At 45.2% G+C, this 19,954-nt stretch overlaps 1 protein-coding gene across 4 annotated transcripts; it reads right to left on the bottom strand.

Moving 5' to 3' along the window:
- Positions 1-848: 848 nt before the first annotated feature.
- LOC102545300 (protein CutA homolog) lies at positions 849-19,899 on the bottom strand. Of its 4 annotated transcripts, XM_072960024.1 has the most exons (7): positions 18,071-19,899; positions 12,512-12,660; positions 11,674-11,733; positions 9,037-9,096; positions 7,386-7,431; positions 7,075-7,124; positions 849-3,757 (listed from the first exon to the last, which is right to left on the bottom strand). In XM_072960024.1, the coding sequence occupies exons 3-7, from the start codon at positions 11,679-11,681 to the stop codon at positions 3,655-3,657; spliced, it is 267 nt and encodes an 88-aa protein (XP_072816125.1). In that variant the 5' UTR covers positions 11,682-11,733; positions 12,512-12,660; positions 18,071-19,899; the 3' UTR covers positions 849-3,654. The 4 variants fall into 4 exon arrangements, 3 of the variants coding, with proteins under 3 accessions (XP_072816125.1, XP_015095866.1, XP_072816124.1); XM_015240380.3 differs by lacking the exon at positions 11,674-11,733; XR_012072242.1 differs by lacking the exons at positions 11,674-11,733; positions 12,512-12,660.
- Positions 19,900-19,954: the final 55 nt, after the last annotated feature.

The raw sequence follows: 19,954 nt of genomic DNA, 5'->3' as shown, positions 1-19,954 counted from the left end.
AAACCACAACTGGAGCTGAGGGGGGGGAGGAGTAGGGGTAGGATCACTCTCTGCACTGAAATCAATGGAGTGAGATGAAAAGTGAACAGCGCCAGGGACCCAGGCTCCAGTCCACGCTCCCGGGGAGCAGCCCTACAGGCCCCCCGAGGTCGGTGGTCCTCCCCAGGCTGGAGGGCCTGCTACCGTGTAGTCAAGGTTAGTGTTTACAGACTCACAACAAATAATCCACCTTTGAAATTGAAGACCAAGAAATCAGGATTCTCACAAATTTCCCCAAGTCATAAGTTACCCTTAAACTACTTCAAACATTCTTTATACTCTTTCCTCATTTTTATAGGTATCTGGGGAAAAAAAATTGTTTAACAAAGAGGAACATTAAGCTCAGTAGTGTCTACAAAGAACTGCAGCCCCCAGGGAATAAACACTGGAAAACGCCAGGGAATGTTACCAGATGGTATTCAAATAACGCATTCAAATATATCCTAACAAGGTTAAGAGTACACAGAATCTTGTGTCAAAATTGCCAGATTAAGAATTTATTTTGTTTCCAAAGCTTATTTCTCGGAACTAGGCTGACAGGATTTGTAGAAAGTATACTGTGTGTAGAAACTTACCACCTTATTTGCAAGAATGCCTCCCGCTGGTCCTTGCAGACGGGACCAGACACGCCCTCACGACATGGCAGCGATCACAGGCACACCTGCGGAGAGGGCAGCACCACTTCCCTCCCACGCGCTCCCGCCTGGTTCTCTGAACCTTCACTCCTGTGCGGGAGCACTTCTTGCTCTTGTTTTTTATTTGATGAAGATGGATTCCTTCAAATCAATAACATCTCCATGCTTTTAAGCTTCAGTATTCATGGGTAATTTTAATACTTTTTCTCATGTTCTCAACTGGTTTTCCCAGGAATTCTGGGTTCAAAAAAACCCTTACATTTCCTGAGAAATGCCAGGAAGGAATTCCCACGTGGAAACCCTAGTCTAGGTCCCAGCCCCAGGTCTCACAGCATCATTCTGGGAGGACAGTGTGGTAGAGTGGCCAAACCATGTAAGCTGGAGTCACACAGACCCTGAGAATCATGAATCTGTTCCTCAAAATCTGTATAAGGAAGATGCTATCGCCAACCTCCAGATCTGTGGGGAGGAGTAAACAGTGCAATACGCCAACTTACCCCAGGGAAGTCTGAGGAACTAGTAACTCTTCCTTTAGAGTTGGCTAGAGCAGGTTCTCTGAGTCTTTGGCCTACAAAGGGATACATCCAACCTCTTTGAAAGAGGCAGTAAGAGCATCCGATTCAGAACCAGAGACCCGGGTTCAGAGCCTAGCTCTGCCACTTATTTTAAGCATCTTTTATCTCCTGCTCTCTGATCTCAGGTTTCATCTGCAAAATGAGCGTAACATTGAGTTATAAGGATAAAATGAAGTTAAGAACCTAGGAAAGAACCTGGCAGAGAGCTGACGGTTTAAGCAGGTGTTTTTTCCCTCTCCTCTCCCATTTCCTATAGTCAATTGTGATACTGAGGCAAAGCAAGGCCACCAAGGAACAGTTTTCAATGCACAGTCAGCACAGAAAATGACCCAGTGAAGGCCAGAGATAGAAAGAAAAATCTCCTTTGGAATAAGTTCTACTTGAAGAAAGTTCAAGGGAAAAAAGCTGGATTTTGCCAAGAAAGTAACTGTGGACTATCGAGAAAGTTTTAGTTATTCAAATGCTTGAAACATCAATTTGGGAAGTATTTGCCAAACCATGTGCAAAAGACCAAATAGATTCAAACATGCCCCCTCACCTCGAGCAGCTCACATCTAGAAACAGGAGACTGTGATGCACAAGGACACAAGGCAGGAGAGACTCCTTCCCACTGGGGACGCCAGGCCTTGCAAAGGAGCCACCAGATTTCACAAGCGTTCATGCAGAAGGGCGCTCAGGCAGGAGGGTAACATCACAGCATACTGGACTCACCCACTTGCCAGGGCAGGAGAGGGAGGTGGAAGGTGAAGATGGAGAAGGAGATCTGAGGCAAGGCTATAAAGGGCCTTGAAAGCCAGACCAAGAAATTGGACTTTATCCTGAAAGCAACACAGGCAGTCCATCTGGGGTCCCCAGTACATTTTCAGTAAGGTTTATTTTACACAAGATTTTCACATGTACCAGCAACACCTGTCATAAGAAAAGGACATCACCACTATCATTCTCTTTGTTCTCCTGAGGCAGCCCACCAGAATCCTCACTGGCTATCATAAAAGGATCCTCTGGACCTTTGGAAGCGGCTCAGCCTGAAGTCCCTACAAGGTCTTCACACAAGGGCCCTTGGAGGTCCTCCCTCATTTTATATTTGGAGAAACGAAGGTTCAAGAAGCACAGAAGGTGTCAGAACTAGAGCTTGGCAACCCCCCTCCCACACCCTTCCCTCTAGGAAGAAAGACCCAGGCTACTACCCACACTGCCCACGGTGTCTGCAGAGTGCAGTTACCCTGTGCCAGAGCCACGGAGGGGACCTCGGTCAAGTCTCTCTTCTCACCCCACGGGGCTCTGCCCTCCCTGCCCTCGTCCACCTGACACCGGTGCAGCAGGCAGAGAGCACCAGGGCGAGCAGCCTTGGCTGTACTGTTTGTAACCCAACAGGCCCCCACTTCTGGGCCTCGGTGCAGTTCAGCTTCCTTTATAATCTACAAAATAGAGACTGACTCAGGCCACTGACTTACAAACCTTTATCAAACAAACACCACACACTTAGCTCTACATACACAAATAATAAAAGCACAGCTGCACTGGCTGAGGTGTGAGTGGGGGCCCCAACTCTTACCGCCACGCCCAGGTGGCCCTTAGGGTGCCTCCTGTCAGCCCCTGGGCTCTGTGGACCAAGTCTGAACAACACCGGTCTAGCAGTTCCTGAGGGTTCTTTCCTACCCGGGGATGCTCGGTTTCAGTGCTCAAGTGGAAAGGTTAGCATGGTGGGCTCAGAATCTACGTCGCCACTGAGCAAGGCACCAGAACCTGCTGATGTCTGCCACAGAGGCCTGGAAAGAGCCAAGACCACTCCCAACCCGAGAGGCTGTGTCTCAGCCCTGCTGTTCCCCGGTTCTGAATGCACTCATGAAGCCCGCTCCCAGCCCCGCGTCCTCAGGACCCAGGAGTAACAAACACCATCTTTAGCCAGGAGAGCTAATTCTGCTTGGCCTTGAAATTCCATTACCAATTCATCCTTTTGGATAAAGTACTTCCGGTTCCCCTAGAAAGTGGCATTCCTCCCACACTCCTAAGTGAACAGGTCCTCAGGTCCACCCCTCATGAGAAGCAGAGTAATTACATACTAGGCACTCGACATTGGCTCAGTGACTGCAGATGACAAATACCACCCTCACTGCCACTTCCCCTTGGCCCCTACACACGATCATCTTCATCATCCCACCCCTGGTCACCTTCAAGCACGACACACTCGGAGACAAGTTCCACTGGGTTCTTGTTTGGCCTGAATGGCCCAGTGTCCTCTTCCAGCCTCAGGAGCCTCAGACCTTCATCCTCCAAAAGTGACTCAGCTCCTCTGTGCTGACAAAAACATAGCGACACTGCGAGGCAGACAGAAGCCTCTCCTCCCCCATGGTACAGCTGCTGAAGGCTCAAGGCTGCCAGCAGGGTGCACAAAAAGCCCCCACTCATTCCTCCTTCATGCTCTCCTCCAGCCACTTTAAATAGTGTGCATCTCCTCGGTCTATGGGAAGACTGAAGATCTCTGGGATTTCAAAAGGATGCATCAACCTTTGGAAAGAAAGCAGAGCCCTGTGAATGCCTAGAATTGCAATCAGTCTATGCAATAAAACCCAACTGGCCAGCCTCACTTAAGGCCCACTGCAATCTGCCTGTAGCCACCTGTCCAGCCCCACAGCTCACCACGCCTGAGCCTGTGACCCACCTGTCACCAAGTGATCAGTTAGGCCAGCCGGCTTGAGAGTCTCACAGACACGGGTTCAAATTCAGTCTGCCACCTCTTAGCTATGTAAGCATGGACAAATCACTTAATTCCCTAAAGTTCCTACAAAAGAGGGGATAAAAATAGTACCCACATGATTGGACTGCTGAGGATAAAATGGGACAAGGTATATAAGCACTTACCTGGTGCACTGGCTGGCACTGCATGCATCATTAAATGTTAGCTACTGTCGCACACTCATCACTGTGCCCTCCCCAAACCACCCCCCCATGCCTCTGTATTCTCTTCTCCACCTAGAAAGCTCTCCCTGCTGCTGCTGATTAACCAAACACCTCTCTATTTCTTAAGGCTCAACTCAACCTCTGACCTTTCCCGAGGGCTCTTCCTTGACCATCCAAACCCACAGGAATCTCCTCCTCCCTGTTTCTTTCATCTGGTCCTTGACACACAATGCAAGTTCTTTTCGCTTTCCAAAGCGAAGAAACATAAGGCCTTGGGCCTCCGTCCCATCTATCAAATAGAGATAATGAGCCTCTGCCTCCTTTTTGCTGAATTAGGCACTGCAAGGCTCTCATGAGGTGGTCCTAATCACAACACGTGTTTGTATAGGTGCTTAAACATTAGCAGGAAGTTGGATAATTTTCAATGCCTGAGGATAATGAATTTTCTTGACTTATATCATGGACACCTAGACCTGTATGTGTTTTTAAAAGCAGACATACAGAATTCAGTGTATGTATGTTTGAATACTATCAGAATACTATTCAGACATATTGAAGGAGACATGTTTATAATGCTTTAGTAGTAAGAGCTGCCACTAACGCAGCAACTCACGTGTGTACTTTACGTAATTCATTCCAGTATGCATAGCAAGCCAAGGTGCTTGTATGGCCCCCACCCTGTAGACGGGGCAACTGAGGCACAGCAAGGCTCAAGTAACATACATGCATTTACGCTACAACCAGCAAACAGAGGAGCCAGGATTTGACCCTGGAGGTCAAGGTCTGGTGCTCATGCTCTTAACCTCAAAGTTGTCCCTCACCAGTCAGGCTGTAATTTCTCAAGAGTGCTGGTTCTACCAAAGGTGCCCTATTCCCACATCTGTGCTCCAGTGGTAACATGAGGGCCTTCTCTACCACTAGATCTGAGAGCTGGTATCATCATGTAACTCCAGAGTCCTTCCCGGTTCCCTAAGAAGTGACGGGAAAAGGTTTTATATCATCCAAATAAATGGTGACTCACATCTCTGGCTGCACAGGAAAGTCAAGATTTGAAGAACACCATACTTCATACTCACTACTTCTTACCCATTCCAGATAAATTAAGTCAGAATCTGAGGTGGAGCCTAAACTGATAATTTGAAAAATGTCTCCACGTGGTTATAGCACATGGCCAGCATTAAGAATCACTGCTTTAGACCAACGAGTCTCAAGCTTTTAGTGCACAGGAGTCACCTTACTACACTGTAGTTTGATTCAGTAGGTCCGGGGTTAGTGTGAGATTCTGTAGTTCTCGCAAGCTTCCAGGTGATGCCAGTTATTCCAAAAACCCCACTTTGAATAATAAATAAGGGTTTAGACCAGTGGTTCTCAAGGTGACGTCCACTGACCCCTGGGGAATTCCAAGCCTCTTTTGGGAGGTCCATGAGGCTAAAACTATTTTCATAATAGTACTCATTTGTTATTTATCTCTTTACTATGTTGACATCTGCACTGATGGTGCAAAAGCAGTGATGGGTAAGACTGGTGGCACCACAGCACGCGTCAGGACAAGGACACCACACTGTAGCAGCTGTCACTGTGTTCTTCACCACACACCTGCATTTAAAAATGCAAGAGCATCCTTGATAATGTGGTAAAGAATTACTATTTTCATTAAAGTTGGACCCTTGAGTACGTCTTTTTAATATTCTGTGTCACAAAATGGGAATCATACAAAGGCACTTTTGCTATGTACCTAAGAGCAAGGTCGTCTAAAACTCTGACTGAGACACAAGCTAGACTTTTTTCCCCCACAGAACACCGTTTTTACTCTCAAGCCAGAGTAACCATCATTTGTCTGTCACTTTTACAAATTAAGGTTACTCAAGTTTGAGTATTAGGCATTTTCCCAAATAAGAACAAAGTGGGCCCACCACTCAAATGAAGACAATTTACATCATTTATTGCCGATCAAAAAATTCATGTTTTTACACAAAAATTAGAAGTTTGAAAAACTTGAATTTATCACCATGAGCTTCAAAGTGTCCTAATACTTAAAAAAGATGCTTTTGAGGCGACTCAGCTGTCTTATTAAACCAGATTCTGCAAAAATGTAAAATGATGCCATTCTTTCCAGTTTTTTGGAAAACATGGCTACTTTCCATAAAAACGCATTACAGGCATACCTCACTTTGTTGCACTTCACTTCACTGCAGATACTGCGTTTTTTACAAATTGAAGGCTTATGGTAACCTGGGACGAGCAAGTCTACTGACGCCATTTCTCCAGTAGCATTTGCTCACTTCCTGTCTCTGTGTCACATGCTGCTAATTCTCTCAATAGTTCAAACTTTTTCTTAATTATTATATTTGTTATGGTAATCTTTGATGTTACTACTATAATTGTTTCTTGTTTTGTATTTTTAAATTAAGGTAGTAATTTGTTACTTTTTTTTAGACATAATGCTATTACATACTGAGTAAGACTACAGTAGAGTGTAAACATAACTTTTATATGCACTGGGAAGCCAAAAAATTCATGTCACTCACTTTACTGCAGTCGTCTGGAACCAAACCCGCAATATTTCCAAGGTATGCCTGTATTTATGTTAATAGGTAATTGTTCTATTACTGTTATTTTAAATGAGCTAAAAACACATAATTTAAAAATTTCTTAGTTTTAATTTCTAATACAGTAAACTTTTATATAACCCACATAAACAAAGCTCTTTTGGGTCCTCAACAATTTCCATAAGTGTAAAGGGATCCTGAGACCAAAATTTTAGGAACCACTGGTTTAACTCTTTACAGATGGAGACTCTTGAGGGACAGGGCCATACCCAGGGTCACATGGAGGCTGGTGACTAGGCTCTGGGTCTCCAGCTTTTCAAGCTCATTCACTTGGTCCCCAGCACGCCCCTGGCTGGGAGGAGATGGTAGTACTACCTGATGTAGCTGGACAGCGTATGGACCTTGGAAGTCTTCGTCTTTATTAGCTGTAAATGAAAAAAGAAAAAAAGCACTGCTTTAGGACCTCAGCCCCAGCTCTGAAGCCACTCACTCAGCTGACCGTGCAGAAGGCAGCATTCCTCCGGGTCTCCAGGCGCTGTCACTAGCTCACAAATGAACCTAGGGCATCTTATGCGGGGCAAGAAACTTCATCAGTTGATCTTTGCTAATTTTTAATTGGAACCTGGGGAAAAGGCCTTGGTCTTGCTCTTCCCCCATCAAGGCCCCTTCCTCCCATCCTCACTCACCAACAGGATCTCAGTGGCCTCTTCTATTTCTCCATTCCAAAAGTACCTGGAGAAGAGAACAAAAAAAAAATTATGCCCACAAGATGAGCTCAGTGAATTAAGCCTGGCCCAATCAGGTGAGTTACTAAGGTGGAAACTTTAAAATCTTTCCAAGCCCATATAAAAAACTGTAGAGTTGGTCAAGCCTTACAGGTCATCTAGTTCAAACATTCTAGCATTGCCTTAACATTCCTGGAGGTGAGAGGCTCACCATCTCTCGAAGAAGTCCATCCACCTGGAAGGTTTTCACATTGAGATGGTTTATGTTACGGTGTGCCAATTTGCCACCCAGTTGTTCCCCCAATTTCCGTGTGAAGGCCCAGTTCAGGACAGCCCTGCGGAAACTCCTGTATATTCTCTCCTCCAAACTGGGCATCTCCAGTTCTTTCAATGCTCATCCTATACTCATGACTTCCAGGCACCTCCCCATCCTTTGAACTGGTGCTATTTTTATCACTGACTCTCAGAGCTGAGTGCCCACCAATGAATAAATTAAATAAGTTAAGGAGGATTCAAGGAAGAAGTGAGCCTTATAAGATATGGAAACAAGTCCAAAAATGAAAAACAAATTCAGTGACAATGTTCAAAAAAGAGTCATAAGAACAGCATCATGGGAAGGGAAAGAAATTTGGCCTGAGAATATCTACGCTGACCCAGGGCAAATCTAAGACAACTCAAGCATCGGCTTTATCTATCTCACAAAGCCGTGGTGAAAGGATGAATTATAAGGAAGGATGAACACAGGAGGGGAACATTAGGCTAAAATTCTGTTCTAGTTCCCAAGCACTGGCTCCCAGACTGGCTTATATGAATACCAATATAACTTTTTAAAAATTCAGAGACTCAAGCCCCATCTTTAGAGAGACTGAACAGATCCAGGATGGAGCTCAGGAATCTAAAGCATGGCCAAACGTGGGAGCCACAGCTACAGACGGTGTGAGGGAATGGTACTGCGGGGCCGCAGAAAGCCTTCGTTACACGGCACTTTTCTGCTCTGACCTCAAGAGTAGGCATTATTTCTCTTCTCTCTCTCTTTCATCAGAGGAGAAAGGAGATGAGAAACAGGCTGATCAGAGAAAATGAGGTACAAGACAAATCCTGCATGCTAGCACTGGGATGCGGAAATATTTTCATGAGGGAAATGGTGTAGACCAGGCCCAAGTAAATGAGTTGATGAAGTGAAAGGCAGACAGTGCGCAGAAATAGTCTGTCATGTACGCCAAACTCTCAAAGCTTTCCAGAGAATTCAAAAGCAACAGAAATTATATTCTTTGATATCCCCAGTTGGCTTACTCAGGAATGGAATGTCCAGTCTGACTTCTTTGGTAACATCAAGCTAATTGATTTAAACAAAGAATGTGCAAACAAGACTCATTGCTCGTAATTTGTAGGTTTTTTTCCCCTTCTCTAAACATAGCCTGTTTTTGCTTTTGTTGGATGACATAAACCCATTAGTTGATTTCCTCTGAATACAAATTGACAGTGAACTACTGATGAATTAAATGCCTCTGAGTTGTTCTTTGACAACTCCGCATTAGTTCGGTGCTCTTTCCACTGGCCATGACCTGACCTAGCACTCCCACACCCCTCCTCTGGCCATAGCAAAACTCACAGTGAGGATGCCTTAGGCAGGATGTTCACAGATGCAGCCAGCTTCTTATCCAGGACAGCCCTAAAGTAAAGAGACAGAGTGACAGTCACTGGTGTCCAAGTGTCCCGAGAAGGGTTGGGGGGCAGGAATTCCTGGGAGTTACCCAGGAAACCTGAGCCTAAGTAGATAACTATTTAGAGGGCCCCTCCCCACTCAGACCAACTCGGTACGTAACTACCATGCACAGAACCACTGAAGACAGAGTTGTTTATAAGTCCCTCCTTGGGTGGGGAGACAAGTAGGGAAGCAGTTATGGGAAGGCAGTTTTGAGGACAGGCCCAGCCTGCTTGGGGAATGAGAATCTATTGACCCTGGATGGAGAACAAGAAGATGTGGACTCCACTTCAGCCCTGCAGTAGGATGGCTGTGTGACCTTACGCAAGTTCCTTCTTTCATTCCAGGAACAGGTATCTGAGCACCTCTCCGAGACAGGCACAGCCCTCCCACTCGACCTGACTGCCCGCTGTACAAAGAGAGGACTGGTTCAGGCAGTGGTTTCCAAGCCTTTCCACCACCAAGGGCTCCTTTTATCATGCCACCTTCTTCTCCTTTTTTTCCTGGGCTGACATTCAGTGCTTCTGGTCTGTAGATACCTGTGTGACCACGCACAACTGATATTAACTCTAAGGAAAAGCCACAAAAGGCATCATGTTCTGTGTTTGTGTTTGGCAAATATAGGCTCTTTTCGCTTTTATTTTTGTAAAGGTTCTACCACAACCCTTAGAGCACAATCATCACCTTTGTAGACCTCTAAAAAATTTTTTTTTTCTCAGACCGCAGGTTGGAATTCCTGACAGTGATTCCTGTGCAGAACCCTGGTGAACACAGTAAACCACGCCTGAACTAGTACAAGTATCACGGATGCAAAGAAATGTTCCCCAGTATCAAAACCTCAAGCCCTGGGACTCAGGCAGACCCTGACAAACTCCTCTCAAGCCTCAGGCAGCCGAGGGGACCCAGCTTCGGTTCTCTGAAGTGCTTGGCCCCCGCCAAGTAAACCTCACTGGAGCTCTGCTTACCGTTCCTTCCTCCTCTTAGCTGCTGCCAAGAGAACTGACCCACTTTCTCTTCCCCAGAGTTCCAGGCTGAACAGGGCTCTATTTAAGGCTCCACATGAATCTGGTATTACCACCGCCCTTATTCCCTTGGGAAGTTCCAGGAGATGAGTAAACCCTGACTGTAAGGAGAGGCACATGGCACAAATTTGTCTAAGCAATGACTGCAAGTCTTGCTCACTCAGTCAAGTGATCTGCGTGAGAAATTGCACTTCGTTGGTTCTAAAGGTGACATGCAAACACAGGGAGTGAGTTAAACCTAGAAAAAAATAATCCAGTGCCTCAAAGGCCTGTTCCAGTCTTTTTGGAAGTATGAAGTCCTTGGTGACTGATCACAGCAACCAGCCCTTTGGTAAGAGACTGTAAAACTATGGAGGACTGTGTCATTCAAAAAGTTCCTATGGAAAAAAAAAAAAAAGAGAGCACGAGAGAGCGAGAGACAGCAAGAGAGCACAGGAGTGCACGAACATGCAAGCTGATGGATAAAACACACACTGAAGACCAGCAGTGGGTCACAGACAGGGAGCTCAGGCCCTCATGCTCATCTGAGGAAAGCAGGAGATAGAAATGCAGAACTTCCAGGGCTTCCAGAATTGCAAAGGTCACAAACCAGAAGCTCACAGACCAGATACACAGTTTGGCTCATGTGGCATTTAAAAAAAAAGTCATGACTTTGTTACCAATTTTTACTATCAGAGTATTTCACATTCAAAAAGTACACATTACCTAGCCTTCTCACCAAAAAATGAGACTTATGACATTGGACCTGCAGTCCTACGAGGTCACACTTAGCTAGAGCTGAGCAAGGGCTACTCCCTCGAGGCACGACATATGCTTCTCAGGTCAACTTCCACTGCTCTCTCCTCCCCACACGTGAGAAGAATGAGGGTTGCCATCTACTGTCATTCTCCATCATTACACCCCAGCCCACTCACTCACTTAAGCTGCCTGTCTACAGACATTAGTGTCTGTGACCCTGGCCTAATCCAAATCCCTCTCTCTACGTATGAAATCAAAGTCCAGAGAAGGAAGACTTGTCTAAGATCATATGTGGTGTTGGCAGCAAAGAGGACATTAGAATCTAGGCCTTCTGATTCAACATTCAAGTTTCTACCCTAGCCCCAGCAAGAGATTTTTCCAGTTTAGAGTGTGTCTGTCAATGATGAGATCTAAGAACGCTGCCAGGAACCAGAACTGAGAGGCGGCAGACCGAACGCTAAAGAACACTAATGAAGAAGGAGCACTGAGCTGGAGCTGAAGACCTGGTCCCAGAGTTAGTTCTGCAGCTGAAGCTGGGGTCCCTGCCAGCTAACACTTGTGGGGCCCTCCCTACCATGGATTCATTTACTCTCCTACAAATCCTGGAAACTAAACCTGTTTGCCTCTCTTCTATAAAAAATACTGAACAGAACAGCTGAGGGGAGAGAGCCCCTAAGACCCCATTTCAGAGTCCCAGTCAGTGGTGGACAACACACACCCCAACACACACACTGCAGCCTCCCTTTTACACCAGACCCCAGAAACGACAGGAAATATTTCTTACTTAGCCATGGCATTGCACAGTAAGGAGAACACTTTATGTACCAGCAACTAGGAGGAAGCCCTAAAGAATAAAAGGCAGCACTGAGACAAGCACGGGAGCATTTAGGGGACTTCCTAAGAGCCTCTGAATCTATTAGAGATTGGTAGTGATCTGGTTTACTCGGCTTCCAGCAACTTGGACATTTTTGAATATGAAATTATAATTTTTTCATTAACATAGTCATAGTTTGAATCACGTAGGATGACCCTCCTAAAAATTCTTCATGAGGTGATAAAAAATTATCCTTAGAAACTAATTTTGACTGTTAAATTCTAGATTGTAGAAGTATTTATTTAAAGAATTGCATGGTAAGTTTTCCCTATACCTGCCATGTAAATATATATGTCTATTATTTTATTTCCTTTGTTCCTTATTACATTTATACTGTTCATTTGTAAACAAATGTGACTTTTGAACTTGGGGGAAAAAAGAGAGAGAAGATGAGAGCAACAGTCTGTATCTGGAGGTGATGGGAACCAGAGCATGAAGGAACTTGGAGGCAACCATCAAGGTCAAGAGTTGGAATGCCACAGCAGGAACAGGTAGGCCCCCTAATCTCCCATGGCCCAGGCAACAGTAATGGGATATTTGTCTCTAGGCAGAGTAGTAAGTGTGGGAATTCTGGACAAAAGGCAAAAACATCATCCTAGTGGCTGGTGACAGCCAAAGACAAAGGGGAGACTTCATACCCAGAAAACCAGTTACTAAGGTACCCCAGCCAGCTGAATGTCCACCCACCCGCACCCTGGTAGCTCCTCCCCAAGCCTCCCACGGCAGCACCTAAGCCCCTTCACCATACCTGGCAATATCTCTGGCAATCTGCTCGTTGGGACAGTTGGCAAAGACAATGGAGTAAGTGCCGGAGACATAGCTGCCAGTGACAACTGAGTGGAGCTGCAGGCTAAGGGTCCTGAGCATGGGGTATGTCAGGAAAGAAGCTGTCAGGATCTACACAGTGGGGAAAGAAAAGCGCAGATCAGCAGTGGCATGGCCAATTCACTATTTGCCAGCTCAAGCAGACTGGAACCAAGGCTGGGCATCATATTTCCTTCCCCATTTCCCAGCCACAAAATAATTCCTGGGATCTCTGCTGAGCTTTAGTGCTTAAAGTTTTCATGCCTAGATATTTTCCTCTGCATTTTGCAGATGGTGAAAAAGAGAGGCTCAAAAATCAAGAAACTTGCTCAAAAATCATACAGCTTTTAATTAGTGAAGCAAAGCTTAGGAGTCAAGTCTCAATAACTTGAAATCCTATTGTGCAAAACTGCTGCTAGAGGTAATGCCAACTGACATCCACTGAACTGCTGTCATCCTGTGGAGATCGCTGTGAATGATAGGTTCTTACCATCTATTGATATATTAGGGAATTAATTTCACTTTCATTCAGTTGTGTATATACAGGGTGCCATGGGGAGTCTAGAGGACAAGGAAGCCTAATTCTAAAGCAGTGTGACTTGTACCCCTGTGGCAGAGAGCTGGGGGTCCAAGAGGAAGGCTCTACCTATGGAGACAGGAAAAGACTTCAAAGATATCATCTAAGTTGGAACTGATAAGTAGGATTACAAGAGAGAGATATGATAGTATGTACAAACTCAAGAGGTATTTGGAACAGATGAGCTGTCTAGTCTGCATGGGTCTTAGTCTGTGGATATGAGATTGGAAGGAAATGAGACTGGCCAAAACTATAAAGAAAAGGCTCAGGGTAAGGAGTCTGGGGTTTGTACTCAAGAGACAAGGTGCTGTTGGAAGTTTAAGTAGGAGAGTAACAATATGATCAAGCCGAGCAGAGTAACAGGAAGGAGGATGGGGAGTGACCAGAAGGTCTATTCAAAAGGCCTTTACAACGTTCCAGGAAAAAAGCATTAAGGTGCTGAGCTAAGAAAATGGCAGTGACAGTGTGAGAGGAAAAAACATTCAGGATGCAATTGTTCCTTACTGTTTTAATGATCAACATTTAAAATAAGAGGGAATGAAAATAACTGGAGGACATCTTCCATTCCAGGGTTCTCTGCTTGGGAGACACAGTGGAGTCACTAATAGGGGTCGAGGAAACTTGCGAGGAGTCCCACTGCGACTCAGGCGAGACTGAACAAGAGCTTGCTTCTCCTGCCTCCCAGCCCAGGGCTCGCGTCTCGCTGAAATAAACCTCTGTCCTCCCATTCCTTCTATGTTATTGCCCGGGTCCTGGCTCCTACTTCTTGGCAGGGCATAAGTAGCGTTTTTATGTCTTCAGCTTCAGTTTGACTAGAGGCCTGTCTGGGGTGGGTTTTTCCTTCCCTCCTACTACCTCCACCAACACCTCCAATCCAACATACTAGTCCTCTGAATTAAACCAGTGACCACACAAGGAAAAAAAAAAACAGGCTTTTCAATGAAGCTTTTATTGTGTGTTTAATGACAACTCAATTAGATTATATAGGGAAAAAATAAAGGCACGAGAGAGCAGGCTTTAAATCCTAGTGCCTGTTAGCCTACTGCTAACTGCCCGTGGCCTTTGTTACTTCCTCTCCCTTCTGTAAATGTTATCTAGAAATCGGAGATTATGACATTTGTACTGCCTACCTCAGAGCTGCCATGGATTCTAACAAGACAGGATAAACAATTTATAATCATTAATCCAGTAAAGGAAGGGACTTTGCTTTGCTCATCACTGTGTCCCCAGCACAGTTCATGGCACATAGCAGGTTCTCCACAAATACTTGCAGGCTAGTGAATTAGTGTACCAGCAAGATGTTGATACTGAGGATAAACAGCCTTGTGAAGTAAGTAGGGCTTCTTGGTCACCCACAGTGCTTTTGGCAGAGAATTGGACATACTACCACACTGTGAGGGGTCAACTACATGACTCTAAGGTGGCTTCCAGCACAGACTCCAAACAAAAGGAGCAACGGCCTGTCCCCAGCCAAAGACGCCATTCCTGGAAAAGATCTAGGGCACTGCAGCCAGCAAGTATCAGTGGAACACAGAGCTAACAGGATTAAATATAAACTCACCTAAAATGTACTGAACCTCTTGTATGAACTCTAAGTCAAAATGCTAGGAGGTATTTTGGGCCCTCAGGTATTGTCTAAGCTAACCCTTCATTTACAGATAAGGTAACTAAGGCACAACACACAAATTCTGTGACAGAACCAAGACTTGAGTCCAAGACTCCTGCCTCCCAACCTGGGCTCTCGAAGAACTGCAAGGAGCATGACTAGGAACTGATATAGTGGGGTTACTTGAGCTTCACTTAATCCAGTAGCTGTCAACTTGGGACATCTGACAACATCTAGAGACAATTCTGATTGTCATGACTTCGGGGAGATGCCACTGGCATCTAGTGCGTAGAGGCCAGGACTGCTGCTAAACATCCTTCTAGTCTACCGTCGATCACACTGAAATACAGACCGTTGAATACATATGTCTCCTGCATTGGACACGAGCTCTTTGGCTTCATTCACTTCTGTATTCCCAGCACTTTACAACCCCTGACAAGGAGCATGGGCTTGGGAAGTGTTTGTGGATGTTATCAACAAAGAATCAGAAGCATGAAAGGTCAGTTTGGAACCAAAGGTGGACTACAGTTTATTAGAAAATGATATTACATGAATGCAAAATTGATGGAAAATACACACATCACCAAATTCCCTAATACAAACATTATAATGGAAAAATATTTACTCTCAGTTTTCAAGTCTTTATAGTATTTTCATATTTATGTCTTTATCCTTTTCTAATTTTACATTCTTTTTATTTTATTTTATTTTATTTTAGTTATTTCATAATTCATTGTCTTCCCCCTTTTTTTGTCCTAGAGTATCTACCTAGCCTTTAAAAGGTTATGGTTGACTTTAGTGTTTGTTAAGGCAGAAGGGGCCTCAGAAACCACCCAGTGGTTCTAAACTTGTAACCCATCTAGGTTTTAAAAATCTGTGAATACTCAGAAACTGAATGCAACATTTTAATTTATCTATACATTTATAGATGTTTATCTGTAAATACATAGATAAACCTGTGTTTATCTATACATTTTCACTGGGTGCAAATCCAGAATTTTCACAAGACAAGACAAGAAAAGAAAAGAAAATCTATAGCCCCCAAAAGGTTAAGAGTTACTGATTTATGCCAACTCTTACACATGAGGAAATTAAGGGCCAGAGAAGGGAAGAAGTCACCAAGAAGTGAGCAGCAGAGCTGGGCTAGACCCCTGGGCACCGGGCCCTCCCCTACTGCTCTCCTTTTCACTCCCCCTCCCCACCCACCACAACCACCAGCACCACTGCAAGTACTCTGTAGCGACTTCCAACCATAACATTTTAAGATTATTTCAAAGACGAGAAAACAAAGCCCCCAGAAAAATACAGAAAAATGAAATAACTGTACTCAACAAAGGATCTATCACGTGACTTGTAGATGCGAACTTTCCAGCAGCCACCCTTTATCACCCCAACGATCCTGGTAGTGAAACACAGCCGGGTCACTCCTCACAAGGCAGGGAGTGAAGGGGTGCTGGTAACCTTCAGAACCACGCCGCAATCTCCAGGACAAGGAGTGGTGCCCCCAAGGATTTTACCTTCCACCCCCTACCTACCTGCCTCCAGCTCAAAATCCCAGGAAGAGTAAAGACAAATGCACCTTCTCTCCTCAATCCCAGGGTGGAGGTTTAGAGATGAGAGGACTCACAGCAGGGTGGAACACTCACCAGGAGGCATATAAGGACTGAGGGCCGAGGGCAGCCTGGCAGGGGGCACCGTGCGCCCAGCCTGTCCATGGCGTCGCCAGTAACTGAGCAGCACAGCCTATTGGACCTTCGGCCCGAGTTGCTGGCTGATGGGCGGGAACGAAGGGCCTGAACAGCCCTCTCGCCTTACCACCTGCTGCCTGCCTCACTGCCCAGCCAGGTCCCAGCCAGGCCAGAAGGAGGGGGCGGGGAAAGAGGGAGAAGTTTTCACTGGGCAACCCAAGCACCACATGCAAACCTCCAACCCCTGCAAAAATAAAAATACTAATTTTCCCCTCCCATTCTAATGCACACACACATACACACACACGCGAATCATAAAATCTCCACAGATGCAGAGATAAAAAGACCTAAGTTTCTTAGATATACAAAACCTTCAGAAACAACAGCCCACAAACACTAATACAGATACACAAAACTCTTACACTTTATAGAGGCTCATCCCGCCAACAAAAACAAATAAATGAAGCACACACGTGGCTGCCTTCCTGTTTCCCTGTCGCCCCCTTCTCCCAGGATCTCCCTTCTAATCCTCCTTGGCTTAGAACACTCTTGCTCCCGACAGCTCTCCCTATGAACTCTTTCGTCTTTCCAGGCCAGCTGCTCTGTGCAGTCTTTCCCAAGGTTAATTAGTCCCACAGTCCTCTGTTTCCCCTAAGGCACTTTGTACACATTTCTGTTGCAGCATTTAACATCAACCATGGGGAGATGCAAACAAATTTTAAAAAGAAGCAAGCTAATGATTGACTATTGCCCTTCAGGGATGCAGAGTCCACTTCGTCAGGGTTTCCAATTTTTTAATCTAGCTTTTTAATGTGAAATATCTTGATTATTAAATGACATTTCTGGGGCAGGAGAAGGGATTGAGTAGACAAGGGCACAAGTAAACTTTAAGCCAAGGAAACTGTTCTATATCTTGATTGTGGTACTGGTTACACAAACATTAAAAAATTCAACAAACTATACACTTAAATTGGCGAACTGTATTTTATGTAAATAGCACCTTAAAGGCAGGGACGGGGTGGGGGGAAATGCTGAAAACCAATTCAAAATTGTTTTAAACTGGGCAGACCATACAAAACACGTTAGCCAAATCTGGCCTGCAGGCACCAGTTCACAACCTGTGTTTAATTTACCTGTTTACCTGTCTGTCTCATTCTGTGGGACTATAAATTTTTAAAGGCCTAATACACTTCTAGCAAAGTGTCTTAAGTCAGCTGTAGGCCTAGCCCTATCATTTACATCAACAGCTATACAGGCTCAGGCAAATTACTCAACCTCTCTGAGCTTTTGAGGGGTTTTTTTGGTAAAGGAAGAACTAGCATCTCCTTCATAGGTCTAAAGTGAGGATTAATTAATAGAGTAGATTAATATAAGAGTACTTTATAAAACGTAAGGCCATGACAGCAATTCAAGAGCAAGTACTCTCATGCCAACTACCAAAGAAGGTTAACTCAGAAAATCTCCATCTGAGATTAAGAATTTAGCATGTATGGAAAAAACAGGGTTACAGAAAATGAGGCCAAGTGGTCCTAAAAAAAAAAACCTTTTTATTTGAAGTCCACTAAAGTAAATCAAGACTGTGATCTTTTATACCTGTGACATTAATAAAGCCACTGTTAATGACCATTTTACCTTAGATCCTGAGATGATTTCCTGAGACGTCCAGAGTTTAGTACAGGGCCTCACACAGATTATGCTTAATAAATGTTTGCTGAATGACTAAATGATAGTCCTTCCACACTTGGTATAAGACAGCATTTAATTTCCTTAGATTCATCTTTATGTCTACTTTCAAAGACTTGTGTTCTTCCTCATCTATAGATATACTCTGTTATTGCCAAAGTTTGAAACTGAAGTAGCTCATTAATTTCACTTTCATCAATATCAATGAATTTAAAGCACATCCATCTTGCAGACTCTATGACTTTTTTCAACTTAATTAGCTCTAGGGAAACATACATAATCATTCACAGTATTGTTCCAAAGTTTCCGCCAGACTTTATTAAGAGCAGCTGGTTTTACATCATCCATCACCTCTTATCACTACCAAAACTTCAGCAATGTTCACTGTTACCATGTTTCTTTCAAAGTGAGGCAAGGGTTCTTTTCAATAGTCAGTAAAGTGGTCAAACATATGCTTGGTGTAATATCTCCTGAATGCTCCAATTATACCCTGATCCAAGTGCTGAAGGCAGTTAGTGCTTTCCAGGGGGAGAAAACACAGTATCAACAGTAGGATGAGCAAAGAATGAGTCCGGGTGACTGGGACCTCTGTCCAAATCAGTAACACTCTAAATTCAAGATTTTTTTCTGTGAAAAAACTCTAGGTTTGACAGATAAAACAACTACGAAACCAATCCAAAAAGAAGTCAGCTGTTAACCATATTGTTAGGGCTCGCCAGAAAACAAGACGGCGTTTTTTATTTTTTATTTTTTCCATAAGACAAGTGGGATCAGGGTCTTTACAAAGCAGCAACGGCTTTATCATTTTGTCACTTACGGCACTGGCACAAAAAAATTAGGGACTTGGTGTCTTCAGCTTCCTCTAAACTTTCTGGATTTTGTCTGTTTCCCTAAAAGTACGCGAAGGCAAGCACTTCCAAAACAGGCTCATATCCTCAGCGTTGAAGACCTGCTGAGGTACAAAGCCTCTAGCTCTGACCAGTTTCTGGAGTGGCTTGGAATACTCGGGTAATGACTGGGCATTTAAAGATTCTTCCTGCCCCATCAACCTCGAATTTCGCAGACTATAGCGATTTCTACACCTCTCAAACCATCCCTTGCTCGCATGAAACGTATCTGGGTTGCCCTTCCCAGTGGTCTCCACCAGCTGCTTGTACACGCGTCTGGCCAGGCCAAATGGCCTTCATCGTCAGAGGCCCCTCTACGGTCTAATCCTCGACCCAAAGGATTAACTCGGTCTCCATCTCGATGTAAAAGTCACGGGGAATGCACAGCACTTAGGAGTAGATGGGCGAAACATTCTCCACGCTGTCCCTGATGGCCTTCTCGTTTTTCCTAACGGTGCGCACGGTTGCCTCATTAACGCCAGGAAGGCGCCCCACGTCGGTGTTACTCAAGCATTCTTCCAGCTTCTCGAGAATTTTCAAGTTGTCTTCCAGGAGCATGACCCTCCGCCTCCTCATGACAGGCGTCCGGCCGGGAGCCGGGTGCTCCGCTTCGCCCCGGGCGGCCTAAGCCGCTGCCGAGAGCCGAATTTTAGAGCCAGGAGGCCGCCCGCAAGGCCGTTTAACCTTCGGATGGTCCTCATTCTCATCGCTACTCCTGCCGGCCATTTACTCAGCCTTCACTCTCGGTGGGCCAGAGGCAGGCCGAACGGAGGGTCGGGCTGCAGGACCGAGAGGCGCCCGAGAGAACGCCAGGCTGCGACCCCGTAACCACCAGCGACCCTAATGGGTCCCGGTCTCGCGAGGCTTCGCAGCCTGGGAGAGCGCGCTGCCCGCCAGCTCCGCAATGCTATTGGTGCGGCCCTGACGGCTCGCATTCCCAGCCAAA

This window comes from Vicugna pacos, chromosome 4 (assembly GCF_048564905.1).
Source record: "Vicugna pacos chromosome 4, VicPac4, whole genome shotgun sequence".
In the NCBI taxonomy this organism is placed as follows: Eukaryota; Metazoa; Chordata; class Mammalia; order Artiodactyla; family Camelidae; genus Vicugna; species Vicugna pacos.
This window is presented reverse-complemented; position numbering and strand designations above follow the sequence as displayed.

Excerpts from the sequence above, each read along its gene's own strand:
- LOC102545300 (XM_072960023.1), bottom strand. The coding sequence starts at position 10,270 with ATGTGCCTCTCCTTACAGTCAGGGTTTACTCATCTCCTGGAACTTCCC. Across the intron at positions 7,432-9,036 it reads CTGCCTAAGGCATCCTCACT|GTACTTTTGGAATGGAGAAA; the intron begins GTGAGTTTTGCT and ends TCTCTTCTCCAG. Across the intron at positions 7,125-7,385 it reads AGGCCACTGAGATCCTGTTG|CTAATAAAGACGAAGACTTC; the intron begins GTGAGTGAGGAT and ends TTTCATTTACAG.